Source organism: Oculina patagonica, chromosome 12, assembly GCF_052425735.1.
Source record: "Oculina patagonica isolate OP01 chromosome 12, crgOcupat, whole genome shotgun sequence".
Taxonomy (NCBI): domain Eukaryota; kingdom Metazoa; phylum Cnidaria; class Anthozoa; order Scleractinia; family Oculinidae; genus Oculina; species Oculina patagonica.
The window spans coordinates 18516062-18543344 of NC_135769.1; the positions used below are offsets into that span (position 1 = coordinate 18516062).

Here is a 27283-nt window from a genome sequence, read left to right on the forward strand (position 1 = left end):
AGTTTTATTTGTTTAATCCATTTTGTTTACTTTTGGACGCTAGCGCCGTTAGGATCAGTCGATCTGCCGTCTACATTTTTACTTTTCTTTCCACGTGCCCGGTCCATGCCCATGAGTGCGTTGACCTAAGCGTCTGTTTGCTGGCGCTGGGTCCAAATTACGGTCTTGTTTGAGCCTTTGCCAGCAAATGTCCTCTTGTTGTGTTCAGTGCCCAGAGGGGGTACTCCGGCTTTCTCAGGATTTTTTTGGGTTTGAAATTTTCGATTCTGGGATTTTTTTGGGTAAGAAGATTTGGCAAGTATTTTTTTGGGTGACTTGATTCAAATAGGGGATCTTTTAGGGTATAAAAAACAAACTAAAGTGCCGTGGCACGGCCTTGGCGTATTTATGATATGATGAATAATCAAACACAAACGTTATTGCCCCTCCTGGCAATTTAGGGGTAATTTGACAAGGAATTTTTTAGAGGTTATTTTTGGTCCAGGGATTTTTTTGGGTAATGTCAAAAGACTTAGGGATTTTTTTGGGTCCTGAGTTTTGCCTTCATTCGATCATCCCCGTCATTTACAAGTCGGAGTACCCCCCCCCCCCCTGGGGTTCAGTGGACCCAAGAAACACACTGTTCAGTCTCACAATACCGTCTCTCTACTCTAGAAATGGAATTAAACGCTAGCTGAGATCTGCCATTAGGCTAGCCTGCCACGCAGCCGTTTTTAGGCTAAAAACTATTAAACGGTCCCGCTACGTGGGAAGCTACCATCTACTTAAGGTCCAAAAGGCTGAAGGATAAAACGGTAGAAATGTAAGGCATATTTGATGTTTTAGAACGCTTTTAAATCTTCTTTGAAAGGCGGAAAGGCCCTGGGACGAGGCTTGGTTCTATCACTAACTGGTTCTCTTTCTTCTTCTTTTTTCTACTTTCTATTTTAAACTATTCATATGAATATCGCTTACTAGTAATGATTTCAGGGTTTTGTATCTTATTTCCTTTTTTTTTTTTTGCCTTCAGTGTGTTTCATGAACAACCCAGTCAAAGCGCACTATTTCTTACAGCTTCTCAGCTCGTTTTTTTCCTACTATTCTGAGTAGTTTTTTGCCTATTAAATTTAATTTATTTTATGCTGTACTATACTCTATGTTTTTTTTGGCAAAAGATATTGGTCGTTGTTGTTGTAGTTACGGATTCAACTTCGCCAAGCTTTAATACAATGCGGAAGAAAGAGCATGAGCTCTCTATCACGGATACACGAAGAGTGCAAATGCAGTTTCACGCAGGTGGGCTTCAAAATATATCTGACTACTTTAACGATGTACCTTCTTAAGATCAGATGACCTGTCTTTGTAGTCAAACTCAGGATCAAATACTTTGGATTCCTCATACATATTTTGTGCATTGATTGAATAGTCAATTCATTGATTGAACACACAACTTGGGCAAATAACGTACACAACGAAAACGATATCAGTAATTTTCACAGCGGAGCTAAATTTTTCCCAAAGTGTCCATTTTTTTGGCGGAGTATTGAAAAATCACCAAATTTAAAAGCCACATGAATGTCATGTGCGTGCCCTGCCTGCCCTAAATTGTATTCAGGTGGCAACTGTAACACAGAGAGAATTAAAGTTATGTACATAGAGCATTAAATGCGGAAATACGCAGGTTTAAGCCTTCAGTCTGAATGACGCCTTTAGGCAAACCTGCCAGGTTGACTTCTCAATAGACACGGACAATAATACAAAGGATACAATCAGTATAGCCTCATTCTTCAGAGTTACAACAGCTATCAACCTCGTCTCATAAAGATTTACTTCAGGAGTCTTTAGTAGCAGGTACTCACTGAGTTTTCTAACATTAACCTAAAACGAATTGTAACTGTTTTAAACCCTTTTCTTTGCTTCTTGTTAGTATTTTCAACCCTTTTCTTTGCTTCTTGTTAGTATTTTCTGTTGTATCTCATTACATTTACTGAGTAAGTGTTTCGCTTCCTTGAATCGGCCGCACGGTTCGGACGGTTCGGTCACGGGATAATTGAAATTAACCCCTGATTACCAGTATGAAATAATTCAGACTATTTACAGCTGAACATCACAGTACCATTGACAGTTTCTTTCGTGGCGTTCATAAAAAAACCTGCATTAAAACCTCAAGAGATTCCTTGTCTAGTACGTGACTCAGTGAACGTAGCCAGGGTTGGAAAAAGCGAAACCTTGGATGAAAGAATATATAATATCACTCGTATCTTATCATCGCCATCTTGAAAGAGTTTTTATTGCTGTTGAATTCAAATGGTGACTGTTAAATTTCATGAATTTGCGGACTGATTGCATGATTCGCTGACAAAAAACTGCGTTCTTTCGAAACCATCTAAGCGCCTTTTATCAATACTCATGACAGGCCACTTAAGTATTATAATTAATTGTAACAGAACAGGAGCTCAAAAGCTAACAAGGCAGAAAATCTATCACTGGTGAATAGTTGATTTACTCAGCTGCCCATTCACATTTAATTGATAAGGTCAATCGACATACTGAACACCCCATTCAGGGCAATTGACTTCAGTATGGCTTGCGTGGATCACTCGTGAAGCACGAGGTACGCGCGAGAGCTTTGCGCTCAACACGCGTGTTCCGACTGAAAAAGTCACGGAAATTGAGTTTCCTACAGCCTTTACAATTGAAGTGACAGGGCGAATACCTGATTCAGTCTCAGTGACAATGTTTGTTAAACAGAAGTAAAAATAGCACTAAGAAATAGTCTCTTCCGCATTGCTTCGTTTGAAAGAGCTCTGCTCTCGTATGCAAAGCTTTAAAAGACGTTTGTCTTCCGCAAGGAATTTATTCCGCAGTCCCTGCATGATAGAGTAAGTAGTTCGAAAAAAAATAACAGCTGATACTTCCCTCTGCAAATTTTTCGTAAACTCCTTTTCTTGTAAAACCAAACTGAATAGGAGGTCATCGCGTAGATTCTTGTTTGTGCTTATAGTACTACCATAAGCACAAACAAGAATAACTCGGTTAAGATTCACATATGGAAAAAACCGCATAGGAGCTTTACACTTTTAGCAAGAAGTCTCTGTTTGTTTCTTTGTTTTTCCAACATGTTGCCGCCCTTATGTTTCGTTCGAGGACCCGTGAGGGCGACGTACGTTCGTAACTGCACAAATCTTCATGATCAAGGGTAGATTGAAGGCCAGTCTTCTTAAGTTTGCAATACAAGCCAATATAAATAAAGATTCTCGTCTATAAGATCCGATTTGGAGGTACTGAGGGCTAAACACTTGTAATATAGTTGCCATATCTGCGCAATCGCAACAGGAGGGCTATCAAACCTGTACAATTGGCTAATCATGTCAACACTTTGTATGAACAATTATAACTTCATTAAAGCGTTCGACGCACCGGAAGTAACACAATTAGTCGATTGAAAGCACGAAAGCGAAAGATACACACGCCGCTTGCTAATTAGCCTTAAAAGTGTACAAAAAAAGAAGCAATCAAATCATTGCAATTAAACTTTAGAACCAGTACTTTTTTTAGTCATTTTCTGTTGAATGCAATCCCAGTGGACTTGGTTTCGCAACAGACCCACGGATAATTGCTTTGTGATAGATCTCCTTGTTCTACATGCATTAAACTCTTAATTTCATCTTATTTTGTCTTTACAAGAGAACGATCGCTAAGAGCGGCTTTTTTGCACAACTTAGTCTTCTTAAATGTAATTTTAGTGTGGCTAAAGTTGCTTCTTTAAAGTGTATTTGTTGTTCTCCATTACCACACATCCGTTAAGTCCATTGTCTTGGGAACAAACGCAAAGCAAATTAATTAGCCCAAGAACGGAAACCACGCGCGTAAAAGTGAAAGCTACACTTGGTTTACACTCTTGAGATATTTTGGAATACGAGTTCTTTTTGGAGGAATTAAGCAAAAGTCGTGACCCCTGGTGAAATACTCTCGTGCACATTTTGACAGACTGAGTGGTCGGTGTTTAAAGCCCTGCAATGGATAGCGCTGTTTTGACATTTGCATTTTCCATATTGTGTCGCAAAATGGAATGCGCCGAAAAGTGTCCTTTGTTGTTTTAAGGAAGGATGACAATAAAACGCCTGTCAAATTGAACAATATGATCTATTTATTGGCTGACACTTTCCTGAAAAACCTCTAACCTCTTCTACTTTTGCGCAGCACGGAGAGAAGGCCTGTTTGGAATTATACGCAGAAGTGTTGGGAGCACTTTAGCCAGCTCAAACGCCATCACAGATTATTAGATGATGAAGTGGGTCTAAATGCTTCATGTCGCTAAGACGAGAGAACACGGCTCCGTCGCGGATGGTTTATGGGACGTCTTCGATGCGCCTGCCACGAAATTTCACGCCACCACAACAGCGCGCTCACGGCCAAGCTCAACGAAGAGGCAGTCTCGGTCATCTCCAGTACTCCGCTGATAAAAAGCCGTGTTACAGTCGGAGCAATAGCTTCAGCTGTGCCAATGACGACCTTAGTCCAACCAAGCTGGACTTTCAGTCTCTAAAAAAACGACCAAGTTTGTTAGGTGGAAAGCTGAAGTCAGGGAGTAAAGACACCGAGGGAGCTGCCTGCAGCGAGAAACACTCTATTGTGATGCTAGGAGCCGGAGGTGTGGGCAAGACAGGTATCAGACTGGGTATAGTGTGTAATAATGTTCAGTGCTATTACTATAAATGTAACTTGGTGATTAGATCAGAGTGCGCGGTCGATTGTTCGCTTTCTTCTTATCAAGGACACATGATTCCGTATGCCCTCTGCAAATCGCGGTTGCAACATTAGAGACCGATCAAGGGACCTTGATAACTAGATTAACCACAGATTATATCATACGCGTGACTGTTGAAGGGATTTGAGAATTAGCAGCACAGAACTGCGGGCACCCTGCATAGCTCGCCCTAGCCACGACCAACCGTTCAGTTACAAAGAAATAAACAAAGCAACGGCTTAGAGGCAGAATAATGAAATTCATATATCTCGTGCAAAATCAGTTATTGGCTTATTTCCGAAATTTCTCAAGGGAACCCACTTGAACCTTTCCTCAAGAAAGTTGATATAGATATTTTTTCCCACCGCAACCTCTCCCCTGCTTGGGAAGATACGAACACGTCACTCTAGATTTGTTATCAGAATTTATATTGTCGGCTTTAGTAAATCTTTCATAACGCGTTTTGTTTGATCAGCGATTAATGCGATTGACATATTTTTCTCTGTTTTGTTTTGCAGCTTTAGTGGTCCGCTTCGTGACTGGTCGATTCCTAAACGAATATGATCCAACTCTCGGTAAGAAAGGAGTTTATCTAAAACAGTTAAAATAAACTTGCCAGTCCTTCGTTGACGCGCCAACCGGAAACCTGGGATAAGTTGGTGCCGGTTGATTTAATTTCCGCCAGGTTTTATGTACAAAATAATTTTCGAGTGATAAATTCTTTAGCAGCTCATTTACACTTGCATTGGCGCGCGCAAAGGTTAATAATAACAACACAGTGTCTCGGAACCTGAAACGCTATCTAGTTATATCAAGGTTTTTTTAACGCGATCTTGTTTCTTTATTACTATGTTACATATATCTAAGTGCCATTTATGTTTAAATCGCTTTGTACTTTTAATGTACTTTTAGCGTATGCCTTTTGTCTGTTTGCGCAAGCATAGTTTATATCGACACGGCAAAATCCTATTACTGCTCGAAAAGTTGATACCTGGTGGTGAGTCGGCCTTTCCGCTTATTTTATGGTTGATTTCCGCTTATGTCATGGTTTTGAGTTTCTTCCGTAAAATATGCTTTTTTATCTACCCAGTACCGCCTTTTTTGTTGTTGTTAAATGAATACTGATTTCAAAGACCTGCTTGCCGCATATAGCCATTTTGCGAACAAAGCACTCTATGCCTGCATGACTGAAACTTTTCCAATTTACAAACCATCTATTTTTTTCTTTCTTTAGAGATGGTGTACGAGAAAGTCGTTCCCATCGGAGACAGCACTGTTTCGCTGGATATTCTGGACACTGCTGGAAATGTAAGAGCTAAGTCGCATCTTCTTTGAGACCCTTTGATCCTTAACTTGATTGTTTTAAAATGTTTTTTCTTTGAGTGCGAACAAGAAAAATAAACAGCATGTTTTGCCGACCAAGGGGTTCAGTTTACAGATAATTTCGCTGATAGCTCACAAATAAATGCGGTTGCAAATCGGAGATCTTTTGAGATAGCGAAAATGGTTAACACCTTCAGATTTGTCTCCAAGGTCATTCACTTTACTCCTTTTTTGTGACAAAATGTTGCATGCCGACAGAAAATTTTGTTTACGTTTTACTGAAGAAGTGTTTTCCTTTTCCGATAGCTTCGTTTATTATTCTCATGACCAACTCCCAGCCTCCCGTAAGCGGATGCTTTTGGGATCAAAATAACCTTCCACCTGTGAAAATTTAGTCTTTGTATGTGGTTGGGAACATGACTAAGTGCCGTTTAGGAGACGTGTCTGCCTAAAGGATGTTTTATCCGTCTTTTGCCGGGGTTGACTGTGCCGCAAATTGCTAATTATCAGTAAGCTTACTAAAAAGAGGGATGGCTATTTAAACTCGACTCGGATTTATTTGTTACTGTGAACCCGCTAAATGTGTAGAAGCAGGATTAAGCTAATCCTAACTCCACGGAATGTTCGAAAGCCGATTAACACTAACCTAGGATTAAAAGTTGATAAAAGGTCCAATTTCTCTTGTATAAGTGTTATTTTGCTCATGTTTTGTGAAGTTTGAGATTAGTTGACGTCAAAATTGGAGGACAGGAAATATAAGCGGAAAACCTCACTGAAAAGTTAAAAACCTGAAGTTAAATTTCACGCTAATCCTGAATTAGCTTAATCGTGCTTTGAACAGCCCGGTCCCAGACTATAAGTTTATGTATGATGTCTGAAACATTGTACTTTGGATAACTATTTGAACTGCTTGATGCGATTATATAACCTATATGAGAACAAACAACAACAGACAAAAGTATTGGGAAGGGTTGCACTTTTATTCTTCCCCTCCCCTCCCCTCTATTCAATGTTGAGCTTCTAGCAACTGCCTTTGTAAAGTCAAGCAAGCTTGTAATATTTTATGAGGTTTCAACATTGATAGCGGGTGTAGGGGATCCTAAAGCATTTCAGGAAGGTGTTTACTAAGTCGAATTTAAATCTCACTGCAACCGGGTATATTTTTGCAACATTCCCAACTACTTGTGTCTGTGGTTGTAGCATTTCAGGGAACTTCTCATCGGCACCAGGTCCCGATTGTTCAAAGGTCTGCCTCTGCCCGTTTGTTCGAAAGCAAACTGAAAGCCGATAAAGCTAATCTGAGATTTTAACTAGATAACTCATGAGTTACCACCCTTTGGGCAATAAAGCTCCTGGGCCGGTTTATTCAAAGCCGATTAACACTAACCCAGGATCAAAAGTTGATCGAGAGTTCGATATCTCGTCTACAAAAGTGTTTTTATTGCTTATGTTTTGTGATTAGTCGATTTCAGAACTGGAGGACCTTTGTTTCCTTCTCAATTTATCCCTGCTACAAATCTGCTCTCAGACAGGCTTTATCATGACCCAAATCTGCCAAAAGAGTATTCGCATTTGGCGTAATAAGTACCGTCAGTTGGGAAATCTTTGTACGAGTATACTCCGAGACAACAACAGCAACCAATTCAAATGTCGCAAGGCCAGCATTGTGTCTCAGTTTGCCAGAGCATAAATACTTTGCTGATGAAGCCAGGATGTCAAAAAGGGATAAGGGCTCCAGGGCTCTGATCCCCCTCCGCTTTCCCTCCCAATAAAACATGGCTCCGGGATCCGTGCAAAATAATATTAGGGCTCCATATGCAATTTGGGCTCAACAGCGAATTGTAACTCCCCCCCGCTTGGGGACCCTATAAAGTGTCAATAAAAAAGCTGCAAATTGAAAGATTTGAGAGAAACAATCGATGGGATACTGTCGAACAAACTCCCTGAGTACGAAGATATTTCAAAAGCGCGAGCGGCTAAGACTTATACCTGCATATACCCGTACGAGCAAAGTTGATATTTATACAGCAATCACAGGAATTTGCAAAGCTGGGGATGGGCCGGGTGTTAAGTAGGTTTTTACTCACCAGAAATACTTCGAAAGTGAAGTATCCTTACCGTTTTGTCGTTCGTTATACAGGCCGAAGCCTCCTATATAAGGAATGGCGAGGGATTCATTGTGGTGTACTCGATCACCGATCACTATAGCTTTGAAGTGGCAAGACAAATGGTCAAACTAATCAAAGAGGTCAGAAAACCGGATGGAGAATGCCAGGTCCCTGTTATACTAGTTGGTAATAAGAAAGATCTGCGGCGAGGAAGAAGGGTTAGCAAAGAGGAGGCGAGAGAGACTGCTGACGAGTTCGCCTGCTCGCATTATGAGACTTCGGCCCTGACCAATAGGAATGTTCAAATCGTGTTTTTCAACATGGTGTTCCAAGTCAGATTCACGAAAAAATCCCGGCAAAAGAGCCACGGGTCATCGGGTAACAACGGATTTCTGAGTTCCGTGCGTCAATTGTTTAACCATAGGAGAGGAAGCCTCCCGGGCTGGTGATGGAATTCAAGCTCAAGAGATTGTAATGGTTTAGACGAGACCAATAAGCTTGGTCGCATTCTATTGATGACTGCTGTTAATCTAGAAGAAAAATATTCTCAAAGCCTGCAACTCTCTGCAAGTAGTGAAATAAACCAGTCAGAACTCGTGGCGAAAACATGTTACCGCTTAAAAGCGCGGAAAAGGCACTTAACCGGTTGTATTAAGCGCGGGAAAACAAGTAACGGGTGGCAAACGCGGAAAAATATGTAGCAGACGATAAGCGCGGGAAATTACATGCAGAGGGCGGCAAGCAGGGGGAAAGCACATAACTGGTTGTAAGCGCGGGAAAACATGTAGCGTGTGGCAAGCGCGGGAAAACATGTAGCAGGTGACAAGCGCGGGAAGTGTTGCATATGAGACTAAAGTAAAATCATGCACGATTGCTTTCTGTTTGGTTTCTCAATAGCCTAAAATCAACACACTCTGTACGCTCTGACTGGTTAGAGCATGCTGCAAGAGTTTTTTTTAAAAACCAGCTATAAAGCCAGCAAGCGCAAATCCAAAGCAAACTCATAATAACGTTCGTGAATGTTATGAGAAACGGGGAACATAGTTTTTTGAAGGGAATGGGTGTTGGCGTAGGTGAAAGAACCACAACGGTGTCGACACTGCTTCGTCAAGTGGCGAAACTCAAGCACCTTTTTACTGATTTTAAGTAGTTTGACTTCGTTTCAGCACAACTTTTACACAACGCTCGCAAACTCGCAAGGCAAAGGCATGCATGCAAAGCAATTATTGAACCAGGTGAAAACTAGTCATGTATATTTATTTAAGATAGAAAAACAAAGCGTTTTCATGTGAAGTAGTGTTGACGATGTTGGTGTACTGAAACAATCAAATTTCTTTCTTTTCTTTGAGAAATAAAGTTGACTTGTACGCAAGCATCCAACACCAATGTCATAATCAGCATAGTTTCTTTTTCCCGAACTGAGAAACATAGCCTTAACACTAAGAGAAGACCTTTGAAGCTTATTTTAGGATAAACGCGAGATTGATGCTGTTGAAAAGTACTCAGTTTGTTTTATCATATTGTTATTTTTTGCCGTTCTCCTGATCAGTCATGGTGTCTCTGAGCCAACGATTTGTTCCTGTAAAACAACTTCTTTGAAAAAAATTCAAATGATAAAAATCACTAATCAGATTTTCTTTCAAACTTTGCAGACCCCTTTGCAGTCTCAATCCTAAAATATCAACCTACCCCTGTCGTCTCGTACCCACCTCCCCACCGGTGGGGGAGGGTTGTTACCTTGTAAGAAACTCCAAAAGGGACGACCAACATTTCGAACCACTGGGACATCTTAAACCGACAAAGGAACGTCAAGCTTGACTAGTTCACGTCGCTTTGTTTTGGACGGTTGTCTTCAACTTGCTCTCCAGCAAGGCGAATACAGTCAACTCCCTCTATAACAGACACCTTCGGGAACACCGTTTGGTGTCCGTAATACAGTCAACTCCCTCTATAACAGACATCTTCGGGGCCACCGTTTGGTGTCCGTAATACAGCAAGTCCATAGTAACGAGAGTTATCTTCAGTAATTCTTATTCGCCGAGACTTCAACTCCTGTCTGTAATAGCGAGGTGTCCGCAATGCGAGAGTTGACTGTATTGTACCATTATGTGACCGTTATCTGCAAGGGGCCCATTAGGGTCAAAACTTATTGAGGCACTTTGTTAAAAGATTACAAAGAGGAAAAAGGGAACACGAGCGTATTCAGTCTAAAAAAAAAACGTTTAATAGCTTTGCTCCAATCGTCGAAGTATACAGATAAATGTACTACACATATTCATCTGTCCCTGTTTGATAATGCATTTGTAGGCCTTCCATAAGCTTTCTTGTTTTTGTATTCTCGTAATCCCTTCTTATGTCGTGATTTTGTTTAGTAAATGATGTACAGTGTGACACAGACAGTTTAACACAGACAAAGACAATTTTTTAGTCTACAGAAGCTGTAATTAAAGAGAGACGTGTAAATGGGTCCGGCGCGTTATTTCGCAATCTGGCTAATTGTAATATTTTAAGTATAATTTTAATTGTGAAAGAAAACCCTTCGATGAGTAGACAATAAAGTACCGCAAGAGAAAGAAACGAAAATGTACCATTGTCGTCAGTCTTCCCACATTTCAAAGAACACTATTTTGCTGCCCATTAACTTCATACCTTAAAAGATTTTAAATAACAATAATAATCCAGGCTTTTTGTTCACCATTTCTATTTGGTGATAATTACTGGCACCATCTTAGTAAGGAATGAGTGCGCTACCAGTCTGTGTGGCTTCAAGTTGTTTTCCGTCTTAATCTGAAGAACGAATTCAAAAAGAATAAGTTAGAAATAAAATCAGGTGTGATTTTTATTGATCTGGGGCCTTTTCTACAAAAAAAGGTCTAAGGCGTTTTGTTCCAAAATGAAGTCGAAAAGCCCTTGTCGTATTGTTTAACAAACGTTTACACAAACATAACAGTTCTTCGGAAAGACATTCATCATGCAGTCAGTGACACAAACAACTCGGAAGAAAATTAATGACACTTATTGATGAGTATATATCTCTCTCATCGTATTCTACCAACAAGCTTCACACACATAACATAATTCCTTTTTAAGACTGAGGTCTTTTAATCTCGACGTGCTTGCATGAATTTCAGAAATGATATAAGAAATTATCGATTTTATTTTAATTTTCAACTAAAACTGCTCCCTTAACTGAGTATACTGGTATCATTGTTAGAACTTGTTTTATTCACAAAATATAACCTAGCCATGCATGTGTGTTAAGAAATAAAAGGCACTTTGTATAGAAGATATGTTACCAAGCTGTAAAGGAAAAAAAAAAAGACAAAATATTCGGTATCAAAAAGCCGAAACACCCAAAACTGATACAGGGTCTCATATAAAGAACGAAAAACAAAACAAAGGAACAGTTGCAATTGCTAAAAGAGGTCGCCAATTAATTCGACTTCGTCGGTCGCACAACTCCTGCCCTCTTATAATAATCTAGAATGCAAATTTATGACATAAAAAAGCTCAAAAAACTGAGTCGCTGTACAAACCCTTATCCTGAGCACATGGTTACTGGTAAAGACACGCGGTGTCAAGGAAGCAAAAGGCACTTTATCTGTCGCCAGAGGGGCGAATAGAAATGATTAAAATACGATAAAAAACAAAAGATTCTTTTAATGATTCTTAAAACAACCAAAGGACAAAAGACCATGTCAAAGTACACCCCACCCACTCACCACAAACTGCCATGAACCATGCTTGTAAGTTCTAATCAACTAATGTAGTGTGCTTTACGATTTGCTTGGGTAACTTTAAGTCAATGATACCACAAGACGCAGATGACAAAAGAATCCCACATTGCCAGCCGATTTCGGATACTGTCCACCTTTGAATTTAATCCCTAAAACTTTTCAACGTGTTAAAAGTACAACAGAAGGCGCTACGAACAATTAGGGCAGTTATAAACTACCGACATCATGATGGCGCCTTCCCTAAATGGCTGGTGTTTGAAAGTGCAAAAACAGAAAAGGTTCAATAGTGTGAGAGTCTGTTAATGTCAAAAGAAGCCATTTGAGCATTTACGTAGGATTGTAATAAGGATTGTAAGTTATTAAGGGACGTATTCGCGACCAGGTGTCGATGAGATCCGTCGTCAATTTGTGTGGAGCCCCAGGCTACAATAAAACTCATTGTGAGATGCAAAATGTATTGGGTGATAAAACTAACAGCCTTAAATAACACAAACAAAACCGTTTTATATACTTCGTGGCAAACAAACGGCGTTTAACTACAAGAACAGTGTCTGTGATTGTAAATAGCACTGAAAAGACACTTTGCTGGTTTTGTTGTGGTCACATTTTAAACGTTGTCAAGGAAAAAGATCGCCTTAGTCTCATTGTATACAACGAAAATTACAACAGGCGAACAATTTACTCAGAAGTGAATTATTGAGTAGTTTGCCTGTTATCAAGGATGAGCTCGTTTTAATATAAAATAAAAAATCACAATTGACAGGGTAAATAGCGAAATTTCTCAAACACTCTGTGCGTACATATGATACCGCGGTACCCGCGCCAATCAGCCCCAGTCTTGGTCGGTGTGAGTGTGTTTTATAGGCACAGTTGACATCGAATTCACCAAGTCCTTATTACTTTTAAGTTGAGTGGTACAGTCAACTCTCTCTTGATGGACATCTCTATAAGACGGACACTTGCTGATGGTTCCGTCCCTGCCGATTTTCAGTCATTTTACTGTAACTAAACTCCCTTTAGAGACGGACAGCTGTCTAAGATGGACGGTTAGGGCCGGGCCCGGCGACGTTCGTCTGAGAGAGAAGATGACTGTACGTAGTTTCACAGAGAGCTAATATCGAGAATGAGTACGGTACTATGTACAGACCAAGTGTCTGACAAATACAGCTGAATGATTTTCGGTCTCTCTAGGCAGTCTAAGGCCAAGCGAAGTGTCCATAGCAGAGATGCGTTTTGTGTTACTTGGGTGGAATTTGTCTGAATTTTTATCTCTTCTGGACTAAGTGAAAATAATTCGTAATACAAAGGTGTTTATATACACACAGAGTACTACACGAATTTAGGGCTTTTTTGAAATGTATTTCTAATGCAAAACGCATTAGCATGCAAAACGTTGTCAGGTATGCATTTAAGCGAAATTCAAAGACTTTTTGAAAACAGCAGCTCTATTTTATATGATCTTAGCAATGTTATCTAACAAACACTACAATAATCAGCAATATTATAAACAAAATTGTCGTACCAAATCCTATTTAGACAGCAAAGCGGAATAAAAGTATAAGCCATTTTTGTAGTTAGAGTCACGTAGATAATTCGACAAATGTACATTTTCCCCGATACTGAAGAGCACAGGCTTTCTTTTTTTGTGTAAAGGCAAATAATGGGGCTGCCTGAATTTTTCCATGTTTTTACAGCTTTCCATTGTGAGCACAGAGAATTAAGAAATAAACAATAAAACATAACTTTATGATTAAAGTTATTTATATATATATATATTTTTTTTTGAAAAATATGCTTTGCGCACATGTAGTTTAACGTTTGTTATTTACTTAAAAATTTGCTTGTTTATTTATTACCTAATTATTTATTTAGTTAGTTAGTAAAATAGCTAGTTAGTTTGATATCCCAAATACTTGAATTGACTGTTTTGCATGCGTCTTATTCAAATGAATGAATAAATCAATGAATCATTATTTGAATGGTCATATAGCAGAATAATAGTCGCTAGATTTGCTAACAAGTGATAGCTAAAAAAAGTAACCTTAAATCTCCTGCTGGGCTGTTTATCAAAACCAGGCGTCCGTCCTATGAATAACGTATGGTAGCCCCTTCTCACACATGGTTCGCCTCGCACTTTGTGAATTAATGAGTCGTGATTATTCATAATGCAGTGTATCATGACTTCGTCTAACTGACAGCAAAACAATTCACCCAGTCAAAACAACCTCCGCTTTATTGCATCCCCTATCAGAATCTCCAGCCAACGCGGAATTTCGTTCCTTGCTCAAATACTGTAGTAGGCTTAGCATTCATTGATTAAAATCGGTTCATTTGTGCGCTATTATAACTGGCCACCCACGTTGCGGGGGATGTCCAAACTGGTTTTACAGAAACACGCCCGAATTAATGGAGACAAGGCGAGAAGGCTTCTTGTTTTGTTCCATTGTCAAGGGACAAATTTGGTCTTTTTAAGTGTACATTTTGTTTTAAAAGTAAAATGACAATCCAATTTAAAGTAATTTAACAATTATGGGCAAAAGGATCTAGCAAGAAGCAGAAGTATTTACTGAGGTGATCAGTGGACAAGCACGAAATACTACTGAATCATTGTACCAGTGCTTTTATTATTTATCTCAAGTGTTCAGTATTAAGGACAGAAAAGAAACGATATAGAAGGCAAAATTGAAAAATATGCTGATAAGAACTGAAAGCACGTGTGTCTATGGCTTCCGTTTTCAGCTCTTTTCTCTTTTCGAGAAGACAGTCATTTTGAAAAATAAAACTCATTCTCATTGAATACACACCTATAAAAATTGGTCTAAAGAAACTCTGTAGTTTTAGCTTTACTTGAAAGTAAAATAAACATTGTTTGAGCAACAATTTAACTGTACTCTTTGTGTCTGTGTAAAAACAACGTGGCTTCACCCTTTTCGTAGTGTCTCCTTTCTGTTAGCAAACATAAGCTAAAGTGCAAGCAGGTTTTATTTAATTCTTCTGCAGACGCCACGTTGAGACGAGCACATTTCGGTGTTCTGTATAACAGGTACTTTTGTGCGTTATTCATCGCCTATGTATGGAAAGATCTTCAAGCACGTTTTCTTTTGTTGCTCTTTCAGCTAACGCTCGGCAATAGGTCAACCAACTTCATATGAAACTCCTGCGTTTTGTGCGGAAAAAGGTAAAATATTCTCGCTTGCGGCACTGAGCTTTAAACTAAAACTATTGCGTCACTCAAGATCTTTCTACAAGTAACACAGTGTTCTTAATAGGGAAACTGTTAGTGTATCTTAGAACTAAATTCGTTCAGTTCAACTTCGAAGTTGTACTCCTCTATAAGCACAATAAAACCAGATATATAATCATTTAATCCCTTTGCTGTTTAAGTTGACAGTAGATGAAACAACATAATGGAATTGATTATTCATGGAGTACCTAATAAAAGAGTGATCATGAACAACACCCAGAAAATCCACGACGACCTTCCCTGTCTATAAAGAGAACTGAACCACCGTTTCTTTACAAACAGCTTTATAACACAATTTTAAAAAATATAGTTTCTTAAGCTGACGGCAGTGCATTCCGTGTCACAGTTTTTTTCGAACATGGCAACAATAGGCGATCGATATTTGAGTGCATTTACAGTTCAAAGCAAGCTCGCGAGAGAGGTTACCAGAAAACATTTTGTCACGAGCGTTGCTATGCTAACGTTGGTACAAAGAGAATAAAGAACGCGAGTGTCATAATCGGTTTGTGCTGTCATAAACTATTGAGTTGTAAAGAATTGAATACCAAGATGGCCTCTTTTTCGCCTCTCTGTAGCAAAGAAGAGGAAGACTGAAGCAGTCATAATCCCTCTTTTCTTCAATTTTTCTAAGCACCTTAGCTGTGAATAACAAGCCTTTAATTTAAGATCATGAAAAAATTATCTTCTATCAGCGCCAAATGAAAATATTTATTAATATTCGCAGTTTTTTTTATTAACTATGAGTTTGCTTAAACACTTCAATATCCAATAATGGCGATAGAAAGCGTATAATACTTGATTTACTTATATGTACTGTCTTTTTATTTGCTAGGACGTGATCCATTTAAAAAAATCCGTCGATCGGTGCTGAGGCAACAACAGGTTTTGAGTGAAAACCGACACCTTTTCTAAAGCACGTTGTTTCAGTATTTAATTTAAAGAGCATCTAAATCGCTCTAATTGTTATGAATTCAATGAAAATGTTCTTATTTGCATACGAAGCTGCATGTGTAACGAGTGAACTGCGCTAAGTCAATGGCAGGCCAAGGATGTTGTGCGCACGTGCACATCACGTGAAATAAAGCTGATATGATTATCTTGTAATTTCTCCTTACATTATTAATACATTGTAAGTAAGGTAGGCGATGAGAGTTCAAATGCTCATCAACTGGGGTATTTTGCCCAATGTATTAAAACATTCTCAGAATTAAGACGGTTTCCGCTCAACAATCGAGCAATAAAGGCATTCATAAAGGTACCAAAACAAACTCATGGTATGTTATAGTCACAGTTTTTAATACAATGTTATAGTCACAGTTTTTAAAAAGAACTTATAGAAATTTTAACTTTTAAGTTAAGGTATATATGAGTTTGAAGTTCTCTTTATTTTTGTTAAAGTGATCGTTTCAGGTCGGTTCAAAACAAAATAACACGCGTTTTAAGCTTTTCTACGAGGTTTGACATTAACTTTTTCCTCGAGAATGGAGAAATTGGAGAAATGAATTACAGTAAATAATTCAAACAGCATACAAAATGTCACCGTGCTATAAATAGATTTTTGGTAATTAATTTTTGCACTTTCAGCGGAATCCGCCTGAACATTAAGTTAAATTAATAGTTATCAGAAAAGACTTTTAGTATTTTAGTTTAGAACTGACAACTTAAATGTTTATGTTTCTGATAAATAACTTTGCTGCCTAGAGTTTAAACGCCTTTCATGACTTTGCGCAATTTATTTCGTTTTCTCTCACGTCTGGTCGCAATATCTTCGCTTTTCTGTGATAATTTGCGCCTCACCCAACTAGTTTACGCTGTTTATGCTTTGCTAAAGTAAATTTAATTTCCACATAACCAAATTTACTTTCGATCGAGAGTGACAACAGAGTATAGCTTTCATCCAGAGAGATAAACCAACTCACGCATGCGCTGAACAGAGACGCATGCGTATTAGGAAAAAAAATGTTGTTTGTTACTTTGAGGAGATTCATTCGTCGCGTTCTGAACATTCTAAGTCCCTTGTATTCTGTGGTTTGTATATTGAACTACCCTTCAATGAACTTCAATATTTTTTAGCGCGAAGTATGACGTGCGCCATTTGATATGAAATAACACCACGCAGTCGTTTTGCGTGTTATTTACCGAAAACACATATATCAATGCAATAACTCTATACCTTGTTTGCGTAGCTTCGCGCAATAGAAAAGCTTAAGGTACATATATGACACAATAAAACCTAAGACATGATTTTAATTTTTCCTTTACGTACTCTCTGTGGCGGGCGTTCTGAGATCATAAACAAATTACCTGCGCGAACGAACAAGAGTGGGTTGCGAAAGATAATCCCACTGGCAATAATGACGGAATAAAAATCGATCCATTAGAAAACAGGAAAAATGTTTTTAAGCTTCATACAATAAAGAATTTAGTCTTAATGTGTGGGATGAATGTTTGACAACCCCTTTCAGCATCCTGTATAACTTGAGGATTAATGAAGATGAAGTGAAATGCGTGCACGAACACCTGTATGGGGGCGAAGAAAATGTACTGCATCATGGTAAATTGCCACAAAATAGCGCGTGGGTCCATCTTCAGTGCAGTGAAATTTATTTAGTCCAACAGAAAGAACAAGATATATTAAAAGAAATTTAAAATGGATTTTCAAGTAATGGGAGGAATTGAGTACACATAATGGCCCATAATCAATTATGCCTTGTGGTTTTCAGCCCGCATGCTCTGACAGTTTTTATCGCACGGAAAGAAACTTCTCTTCTGTATTCTCTGCTTTTAAACAAGGAATATCATCTTTTCTCATTTCTTAATAATTCCCATATTACTGTTACAGAAAACTCCGAAACCGAACCATCCTTTTTAGGGAGATCGCCATTTAAGATAAAGATAGAGGAGTTTGCGGAAACAGGAAGAAAATACGAATAGAAACAGGAAAAAATACTTTCTATTTCCCTTCCGCTAAAACTGGTAAACATGGAAAGTCGCAAAATTTTGCCCTTTTTGTAAACATTTCTCTTACGAATATTCAAGTATACAGAGGTTACCATTACTATGACTAGAATACCTTATTGGGGTCACAAAGAATAATTTTAGCTCGCTTCGATCAAATTTGCGCTGTTTAGCGTAACAGGGTGTACTACAAATGTAGCTAAAATACACAGGTAATGTTATCAAGAATAACTCCACCATTTCACGAGTCTGTTTTACACAGAGCCATTTATTGTTGCTAAATTTTATAACACAGAGTGTACGTGTATGACATAATTTCCATAAGGAATTAGTTTCTTTTCGTTCTGATCTAATTTAAATCCACATTCAATTGTCACTCTCGTTCATGTCTCTTAAAACTTGCCTCAAGGCACAGTTATTCGGTTTGAACAAATATTTTTTCTAAATAACATTTTAAAGGAGCAAAATATTCACAGGAAAACTGCCGAAAATGAATCCTTTGGACTTAACAAATTGCTCTCTTCTTTGTCTATGTAAAATGAAATTGGTCTCATGTTTTTTTGCAGAACTTTTCAGCTCATTAGTATTTTAGTTCTCATCGTGAATACAAGAATAAGTCTAGTAAGGCGTCAAGGAGCCTGGACTAAGAAAAGCCATGGCGAAAGGCGGTAAACCTGATGGATCGTGATCAAACGAAAAATTAAAATATGCTTGATCCGCGCAGGATGTCGGAGTCAGTACATATTGTGTTGGTGAGATGGGCGCCAGATAAAGGCTTTCGCCTTGAGATGGCTCGTGAGGGCTTCTGTCCGTAATATAAAGCTCGGGCACATACAAATCTTTAATGTCAATACTCCGTGTAAGTTCTTCTCCTGTCAGGAAATCGTCGCAAATGGCTTCATCGGATGAAACAGAGGGCGCAGATCCACTTTGCGACAACTCCTCAGCGGGAATTTCTCGTGTTACACATTCGTTCCAACCCTCAAAGAAAGTTTCGTAAGCAGGGTTGTATGGGTCTTCCGATTCTCCGGCTCTGGCGTGCAATGGATACAAAGAGTACATGTAGGTTTCCGTGCCGTCTTGAATCACCGGTTCTTGCCAGAATGACGGGGGGAGGTTTCTTTCTCGCAGCGAAGGTTTCTCGAAGTTGACAACTTCCGCACTCCGTTCAGATCTTTTGGAACTGCTTTCTTGCCTTGAAGAATTCCTCGACATGCCGTGTTTGTCACCGGCTAGGGTGTGAGCTTTGTGCTTAAGAACGTCTTTAGGTTTCTTCGGGATGGTGTCGTTCTTCCGCTTTGAATAGTTCCGCAGCTGTTTTTGAAGATACCTTCGGTGGTTAATGTTCCTTTTGAAGTTAGCTGGCTTTTCTAAGGCGGTTTTAACGTTTCCGGACGCCAAGTTCATAAAATTTAGAAGAGAACTTCCAGCTGTGACTTGATCTTCCTTTCGGACGACGGCACGAGCATCATTCGATAAGTTAACCAGGTGTTGTTCATTTAGCTTCGTTTTACCAGCCATTCCCGAATCGAGCATCTATCACTTTAAAATGAGTGAAAAATCTTGAGGAATTATAAGCAAAGACTCGGCCTGAAGGCAAAAAGATGCAGAATGTATCCAAAGAAAATTGTACGAAGCGTCCTCTGAGCTCTAGTCTACGACAATGCGTACGGTAACATTCAAGTCTGTGCAGAAGTCACACGCTATTTATGCCGTTTGAAGGCACTATTTACTGACGCTGTATCGGTGTGTTAGACGTTTGTAAATTAAGGCTAAATTAATTGTTCTGCAGGTGCACTCATTAAATATGCAAAGAATGGTCGTTCACTTCACACATTGTCCCTGCCAATTGGTTCTTTCCTTGTATGAAAATTGCGTCACCTTCGCAGCAATATCTCTCTCATTGTCATGTTAATCGTTGAAGTTTTTTTACTCTATTCACATTGTTTACACACCCTTGATTAATGCCTCCCTAAAAAAGGGGAAAACGCGGGGTTAAAAGTTCACGAAACATGCGACTACCTAAAGAACAGCTGAAATAAAGGAACTTTCTGGTAACTTTTTAAATAAAAAATATTAAAAATTAGACTGTTAAGAAAATCCTCAACCAATAATTTACACTTCGTGTTACAACATGGTGTGGGCTTTTAAATCGGTGTGTAACTATGGCCTGTGGAGTTGATAATTAAAAAGCAACTAAAGAGATCTTAAAGTGAGCAACAGAGTCAGAACCTATTCAGATGTGTTACAAAAGACTGACCGCAGAAGATCGCTCCTTTCAATTTGGCTTCTTAATTGCGCATTTTACCATTTGAAATATTCTCTTTTTTATTTCTATTCGATCTTCGGCAAATAGCACAGCATACAACAAATATGTCGGTACACAAATATCATATTATATTAGCATTCGAAGCAATAGTCCTTGACAGTGTCACTTATTATGCGCAGTCCACAATTGTATACAGGACGAGTGCCGCGCGTAAGCGATCTGTGACACTTTTTCGTCTAGTTTTTTCGCTGCCATTCTGCAACCCGTAACCGAGGGAGAACTCCAAGAGTAAGAATGTATCCTACCGCAGTTTTTGTTTGGTTAAAAAGTAAATTGAACTGCTTTTGTTCGAGCCTTTGTGAACGCATGTGTTTATTTCGTAAGTCACCCCCAATAGGCGAGTTCTAATCTCACCTTTTTTGTATACGCTTACAAAAATCACAATTTTCTCGTGAGACAAAATTTGAATCATTACAATTCCTCTGCTTGTAACGAACATTTCAGTGCTTAGATATTTTCGCTGATCGTTTGAACAGGTGAAATGCTAATTCCGTCGAAAGACCGGAGGGTTGCGGCGGTCTGTGCGCAGTGACTCGAAAATAGCTTGTTTGCGTTAATTCCCTTTTTTTAACCTCCGCTTTTGTGGATCCAAATGAAAGCTTTTGTTAGACTGAACTGAATTATGATTGAGAACAAATACAATACACTAAAAAGGCTGATCTTCTCTTCTGTGCGAATCTCTCCTTCTTGGTGCGAAGCAAGGTCTTATGTGCGCAAGAAAAAATTATGCTGGTACTGAGTAGATTGAAAATAAAATTGCTTTCACCTTCTATCGTTGCGCGTGTTTTAAACGTGGCTTACTACTTTTTACAAAGGAAATGTTTCAGACAAAAAACGTCTCCTCTCCGACGACTCGTGAAAGGCGAATGAACCAAAATAGATTATAATCTAGGGCGGAGATAGATATTATTTTGTTTTGACTTTAAACTTTTAGTCGAAAATTCATTAAGTACGCTGTCGCTGAAGAAGAGCCTGTACTCCTTAATGAGTTTTAAATTAAAACGTTAATCGATTTGAAAATTATGAAAATTATTGGCAATTTTCAGAGCCACTCGAAATCAGGCAAAACCGAAACTAAAAGATCAGTAAACATTTAAAAATAGAAAGATGAAGAGACTAGAAACTGTTTATGAACTAGAAAGTCGGTTTTGAGCACAAATGATTATTCAAATGACGCTAAAAGTTTAAAATGATTCCTTGACCTTCCCGCTGACTTGACAATAAATTGTTTTACACGAAATAAATCATCAACCCCCTTTTCTTCGATCGTTGCAACGTAAACTTAAGGGTCCGTAGAAAAACAAACTGCTAATGTTTTGTATCGACAAGTTTATTCATCAGGAGAAATTCTTGCAAAGAAAGTTGAGGTGTTGTTACAGCAACCGCATGGTAAATAAGCGGGAATTGTGTGAGGATGTTAAAGGAAAAATTAAAATTTCAATCATTGTCCTCGTCGTCTTCTCGCGCTCAGATAATTTAATATTTTACCGCCGAGCTCCATTGCCTTAACATTTCCACGGGTTGTCCCTGTTATTTTCCTTTTAAAAATAAACTGTTCGAAACGTAAAAAGTATATGTGCGTTTTTTAGGCTGAAAAGACACACAGTTTAAACACATCACATTTCCTCTGCTCTGTTTACTTATGTAACGTCATTAAATGATAAATTCTAAAAGCCTTTCTTGCCCGGCCTCAATTCAAATGATAACAAAATGATACTATGACGAAAAAGAAAACTCTTGTACTAAACGGTGGAATAAAAATTATAATTTAATTGTATATATTTTTCTCTCTCGATAATGCTAGGCTCGGGAAATACAGCGTTTAAAACGCAGACGCAGTCAAATCAAGAAAATTGCATATGGAATGGATACTGATCAACTTCTTAACAAGACTAATTACATTTCTCTTCTTGACTGCATAAAAGCATAGCCGGTTAGGTGATAATAACTACACCAAAAGAAATGAAAGACTTAACAAACATTCTCTTTCGAACGTCGTAAAATAAAATGAGCATGCAATGAAGTAATTGTCAGACGAAACCGAAATTTAAACTAACACAGAAAATAGAAAACGATTTTTTCTTGAACACAGTTTAAAAGCTACACCCACGTTTATTTCTTGGATTGTTCGTTTGCTGTAAATATTGGATTTTCTTAACCCGGTTCACATCTACCCCGTATAATATCAACTTTCGCTCATGGACTATACCCCAGATGTGTGCTCTTTGCTTTTATCCAGAATCATTCTTTTTTGAGGAATATTTCGTTATGGCTTTGAAATGACTTATACTATGATCTATGCTCAAGGGAGTGTGAAATAATTAGCACTGTCTGAGGGGTTTTTCTCACGTCCTTTGGCTCGTTTTTCTATCGTTCAGTGGAGCACACAGAACAAAGCAAATAAAACGTTCGCTTTTGTCATGCAAACAGCCTTACCTGAACAATGAACCTTTTCAGAATTTAGCCATTTTTTGTTTAGCCAAGTTGCCCATTGTATTGTAGTGTTGCTTCATAAGGCTATATATATATTTTTATTATATGTCTCGGATGCCACTGGGCAGTGTGGGTAATTGGAAGTGATACTAGCTTAGCTGTGGGTGGTCATAGAATATCCCACAACAGTATGTGGCTATTGATACTTGCAGTAAAAGAAGGTCTTTTCTTCAAAGACTCGTTTAAACACGTTGTATTGATTAATCGTTTTTACTTGTGAAAATTACGAGTGCTATAATACAATTTAAGCGTTCGGGACACATGGTGGGAAAAGTCTTTAACCGGTTTCCCATTATCTGAGCATATTAACAACAACACCAGGCTAGAATTGCCTTGTAAAATAGTCGTGAAAAAGCGGGATTGTTATCATTGTCCTTCCAATGCGCTTTTAAGGTGAGCAAATAAAAAAAAACACACGACCCCAATATGTTTCACTCACTTAAGTCAGCGTTTCTTCAATAAACCTCCAGCGAAGAGGGAAACAAGAAATGACAAGACCACCCACTACTAGAACAATGGCCGCACAATTTCATTTCACAGTATACAAGGAGAACCCATACGGTTCTTTTGTATTGAAGGCGAATATATGAAAGTCAATCAGTATTCTTGGGAGTATTGTTGCCTAGGTAAAAAGAAAACCGATCGCGGAAGAATCTTCATTTTGACGTGTTATGCCTTTTCGTGGGCGCAAAGTTTCAGAATATGAATATACACGTAGAATAAGAAGATGCGAGTGAATAAAAAAATGGCTTTGGCCAGATCTTTCCGTTTTTATAAAAAGGAATAAAGGGAGGAATTAAAAAAGCCACAAGTCAACTCTATAGATTAATTTATAAAACCCTGAAACGCCTTCAGTATAAAAATACAATTATTATATGGTCTTGGTAAATAAAAATATTACAACACACGAGCGCAAGTAATTGTAAATAACATCGATTTGTAAGTGACATTTTTCAATCCATAATTCACGGCCGTTTTTAAAATCTTTATCGTAATATGACTGCGTAAATTATAAACTCTAAACTTTAAAAGATATAAATTTTAGGAGAATTCATTTTACATTTATCTCAAGGACAATAAAACAGTACCTGAAGCGCGATATCATTAAACTACAATAAAGGGGTTTTATCTGAAGCAAATACTATGATCAATGAGTGTTTATTAATCCCTCGTGGTAGAACTGGTAGGAACCCTCACGATTCGCGAATATCGAAATTACGGGAGAAAGCGACTAAAATTTCAATACTCTCGAACATTTCTTTCAGATCTGATATTGTTCCAGTCAAAGGAAAGTTTTTAATCCGTATTATCATGAGAGTAAAAAAAGTTCTTTCGACGCTTATTTCGTGCTGAATTCGCCTACTTGCACATTACCTACGAAGAATGGGTCAACAGTATTCCGATCAGATAAAGATAAATTGTTTTTAAAATTACAATAATACGACCTGACCACAGCAGGTACCATGTTGAATCACCAGGCTGGGGTGTAAAAGAACACGCAAACGACTCTGTCATTGTACTGCAAGCAACATGAAAACTCAAAAGAATTCAAACGTATATTTTCATCCTTCGTCTTAATAACATGCTTCAGAAAGTTCCTCGTCGAAACGATAAAAGAATTAGATAAACTTCGGTAATTTCTTGCCATTCTCTGTCTTTGCTATTCTTTGAACGCACGAGTTAAAATATTAAAAATATCTTTGTTTACTGCAGTAAACAAAGATATTTTTAATATTTTAACTCCAAAATCTTTGTTTACTGCAGTAAACATAATATTTTTAATATTTTAACTCCAAAATCGTGCATTCAAAGAATAGCAAAGACAGAGAATGGCAAGAAATTACCGAAGTCTTACTAACACCATAATTTGTTAAAATTGGCAACAACTGCGTAGCGTCTTGTACGAGATGAAATAACATAATTAAAATTGTTATTGACGCTATAAGTTTTGGTACAATCTTACCGACGTTTCGGCAATACTGCCTTTATAAGGGTGAGCAAAAAACTCACCATAGCCGAGTTTATGTTGAATTTAGTATGCCGTACCAGTAGAAAATGTTTTTTTTTATCTTGGCGGTACCGAACAGCGTCTCGCATCGCCTTTAAATCTATAGGTTACCTTCGATGGCGAGCGATAGTGTGCACTAAGTTTTGTGTTTTTCTGGCAATGGCGAGCCACAGGTAACATGCGAACGACTTGTCCTTGTTAAAAAATATGCTCTCAAGTTTAGCTATAAACTGATAAAGAATAACAACACTTATCGCAATTTTGCTGCCGTCGTGCACCATGCGGTTGGACTGTCCGCAGTTATGGCAAGAGTTTGATTCAGTTGGCCATCTCCAGCGCTAGCTTTCTGAACACCGAAAAGCTACCCGGCAGTGCGAATAAAACGCGACCCAAACATCGATAAGAACAAACGCGCGCGGTAAATGAGCAACCTTTATTCTTCTCTGCTTGGAGACTTACTAAATATGTTAAAAATTTGTCGAAAACCCTCCTTCGGCAAATGTATCATAGCAATGCTGTTCGTCTGTGAGGGTGCAAATTCTAAAAATAAAAAGCCTTGTTTTTTTTTTGCTTTACGTACCGCACAATGCCCGATACACGCGGTTCAAAATCATGATATTATTCAAGTGTCTCTCTCACCACTATGTTTTTAAAATGAAAAGTGAAGCAGAGGTTCCATTTTGTAAATTCCCTGTACTGCCAAACTGTTGCTAAGAGGCTAAAACATTAAAAGCCAATATTAAATATCAAAGACGTCGAGTTCAATACATTATACAAAATAAAGGCCGAATTTTTTTTTTAATCTTAGAGCTTAAAACTACGTTAAATTGTATGGCTATCAAAATTTGTGATGTTTTTTTTTTTTGACAAGAGAGACATGTTACCAGGATTAATTTTCAGTCTGATCCATACTTAATTTAATACCGAAATTTTGCTACACTGGCTTATGATTAGTGACGAGAGACTCTTTGCCGGTAATAACGACTGGCTGCTATCACTGAAGTACATTTCTCTTTTCCAGCTTAGCGCTCTTTCGTAAAGATTCGGGCGGAAAGGATATAATACAAGTTCTTACAAGGCAGTCTGAAAATAAATTTTTATAGCATAGGACCGCGAGCCACAAAGAAAATTGCATCTTCAGGCGACGAAATCTACCTAAGCATGTTGATGATAGTCAATATATTAACGTACTTCGAGTTCATATCTTAAAAGTATAACACGCGCGATTTTTTTTAACTGAGACAACACGGCTATTAGTGTCGAATGTCTTGGCCAATAAATCTGCATTTTTACTGCAAGGTGATCAATCTTTTTAGGCCAAGGCCTGTTCGACGAGATGAGTTTCATTCTCTGTCAATGAGGTGCTAGTTTTTTATCGCAAATAAAGTTTAGATGTTTTTCAGCCGGGGGTTGAATTCACCGGCCTAACTCATTTTTCGGCAGTATGGCTCTCTTGAGCAATAAAAGTGTTGTAGATGACTGTTGTTTCTGAACATATAATTGAATTAACAACTTCGCACTGAACTAAAGAAAAGAACTTTACCAACAGAGATGAACGAATTTAAGGCTAAACAAAACACGAGTAAACGACTGATATAAAAGGCTTCCGAGCGTTTTGTACATAAATACAAGTACAGTACAACAGTAATAGTCTATTATACTTGCACCTACCGCCGACAGCCGCGAGATGCAGAATCCAAACAAAGCCATCCAAAACCAAAACCTTGCTGTGTTGTTGAAACAGCTGTGTTAAAACGTGTAGAAAATAAAAAATGCCACAAGCCTGCCATCCTGCCTTGCTTGTAGAACAATTAGGCGGATGGATCATTTAACTGGTAACCTTTAGGGGCTGGGGTGATGCGTAAAAAGCAACACTGACCCATACACTAATACTGAACTAGACTCTTGTACCCTTTTAATCATATGACGCGGTATTTCTAACTATCTAGCTCAGAGATGAGTGGCTGTCCATAGACATTTTTTCCTGGCAAACGTTTATTACCCTAGTGATTAAAGGTCGCTGTTCTAGTACACTGAGGCTTGTATACAAGGACCATAGCAACTGGCATACCCATCGAGAAATTTCACGATGGAAGGCTTTGATATTACAACATACAAGCTGAACACGTTCTGTTGCGAGGTATCACTGCTATCTTCAGTGTACATGTCGCCATATGTTTGTTACTTGTTGCAAAGTCAAGATATTAAACTATAGCGATGGACAGTTCGCAGTGGACAACTTGTACTTGTAACAAAGTGTTCTACAACTTGGCAGGGCCGGTATACAAAGGACTACAAACGGGCATATATAACAAGTTCTTTACAACAGGGAGAACAAGAAATGAAGCAAAAAG

At 38.4% G+C, this 27283-nt stretch overlaps 2 protein-coding genes and 1 long non-coding RNA gene across 3 annotated transcripts; 1 reads left to right on the plus strand and 2 right to left on the minus strand.

The window, feature by feature from the left end:
- The first annotated feature begins 591 nt into the window (after positions 1-591).
- LOC144633000 (ras-related protein Rap-2a-like) lies at positions 592-10743 on the plus strand. Its single transcript, XM_078491772.1, has 5 exons — positions 592-1830; positions 4183-4648; positions 5248-5304; positions 5964-6037; positions 8193-10743. The coding sequence occupies exons 2-5, from the start codon at positions 4291-4293 to the stop codon at positions 8607-8609; spliced, it is 906 nt and encodes a 301-aa protein (XP_078347898.1). The 5' UTR covers positions 592-1830; positions 4183-4290; the 3' UTR covers positions 8610-10743.
- Positions 10367-27212, minus strand: LOC144633001 (uncharacterized). Its single transcript, XR_013566980.1, has 2 exons — positions 26601-27212; positions 10367-10947 (listed from the first exon to the last, which is right to left on the minus strand). It is a non-coding gene; the product is annotated as an uncharacterized LOC144633001 (long non-coding RNA).
- LOC144632999 (uncharacterized) lies at positions 15245-22807 on the minus strand. Its single transcript, XM_078491771.1, has one exon. The coding sequence runs from the start codon at positions 19633-19635 to the stop codon at positions 18718-18720; it is 918 nt and encodes a 305-aa protein (XP_078347897.1). The 5' UTR covers positions 19636-22807; the 3' UTR covers positions 15245-18717.
- Positions 27213-27283: the final 71 nt, after the last annotated feature.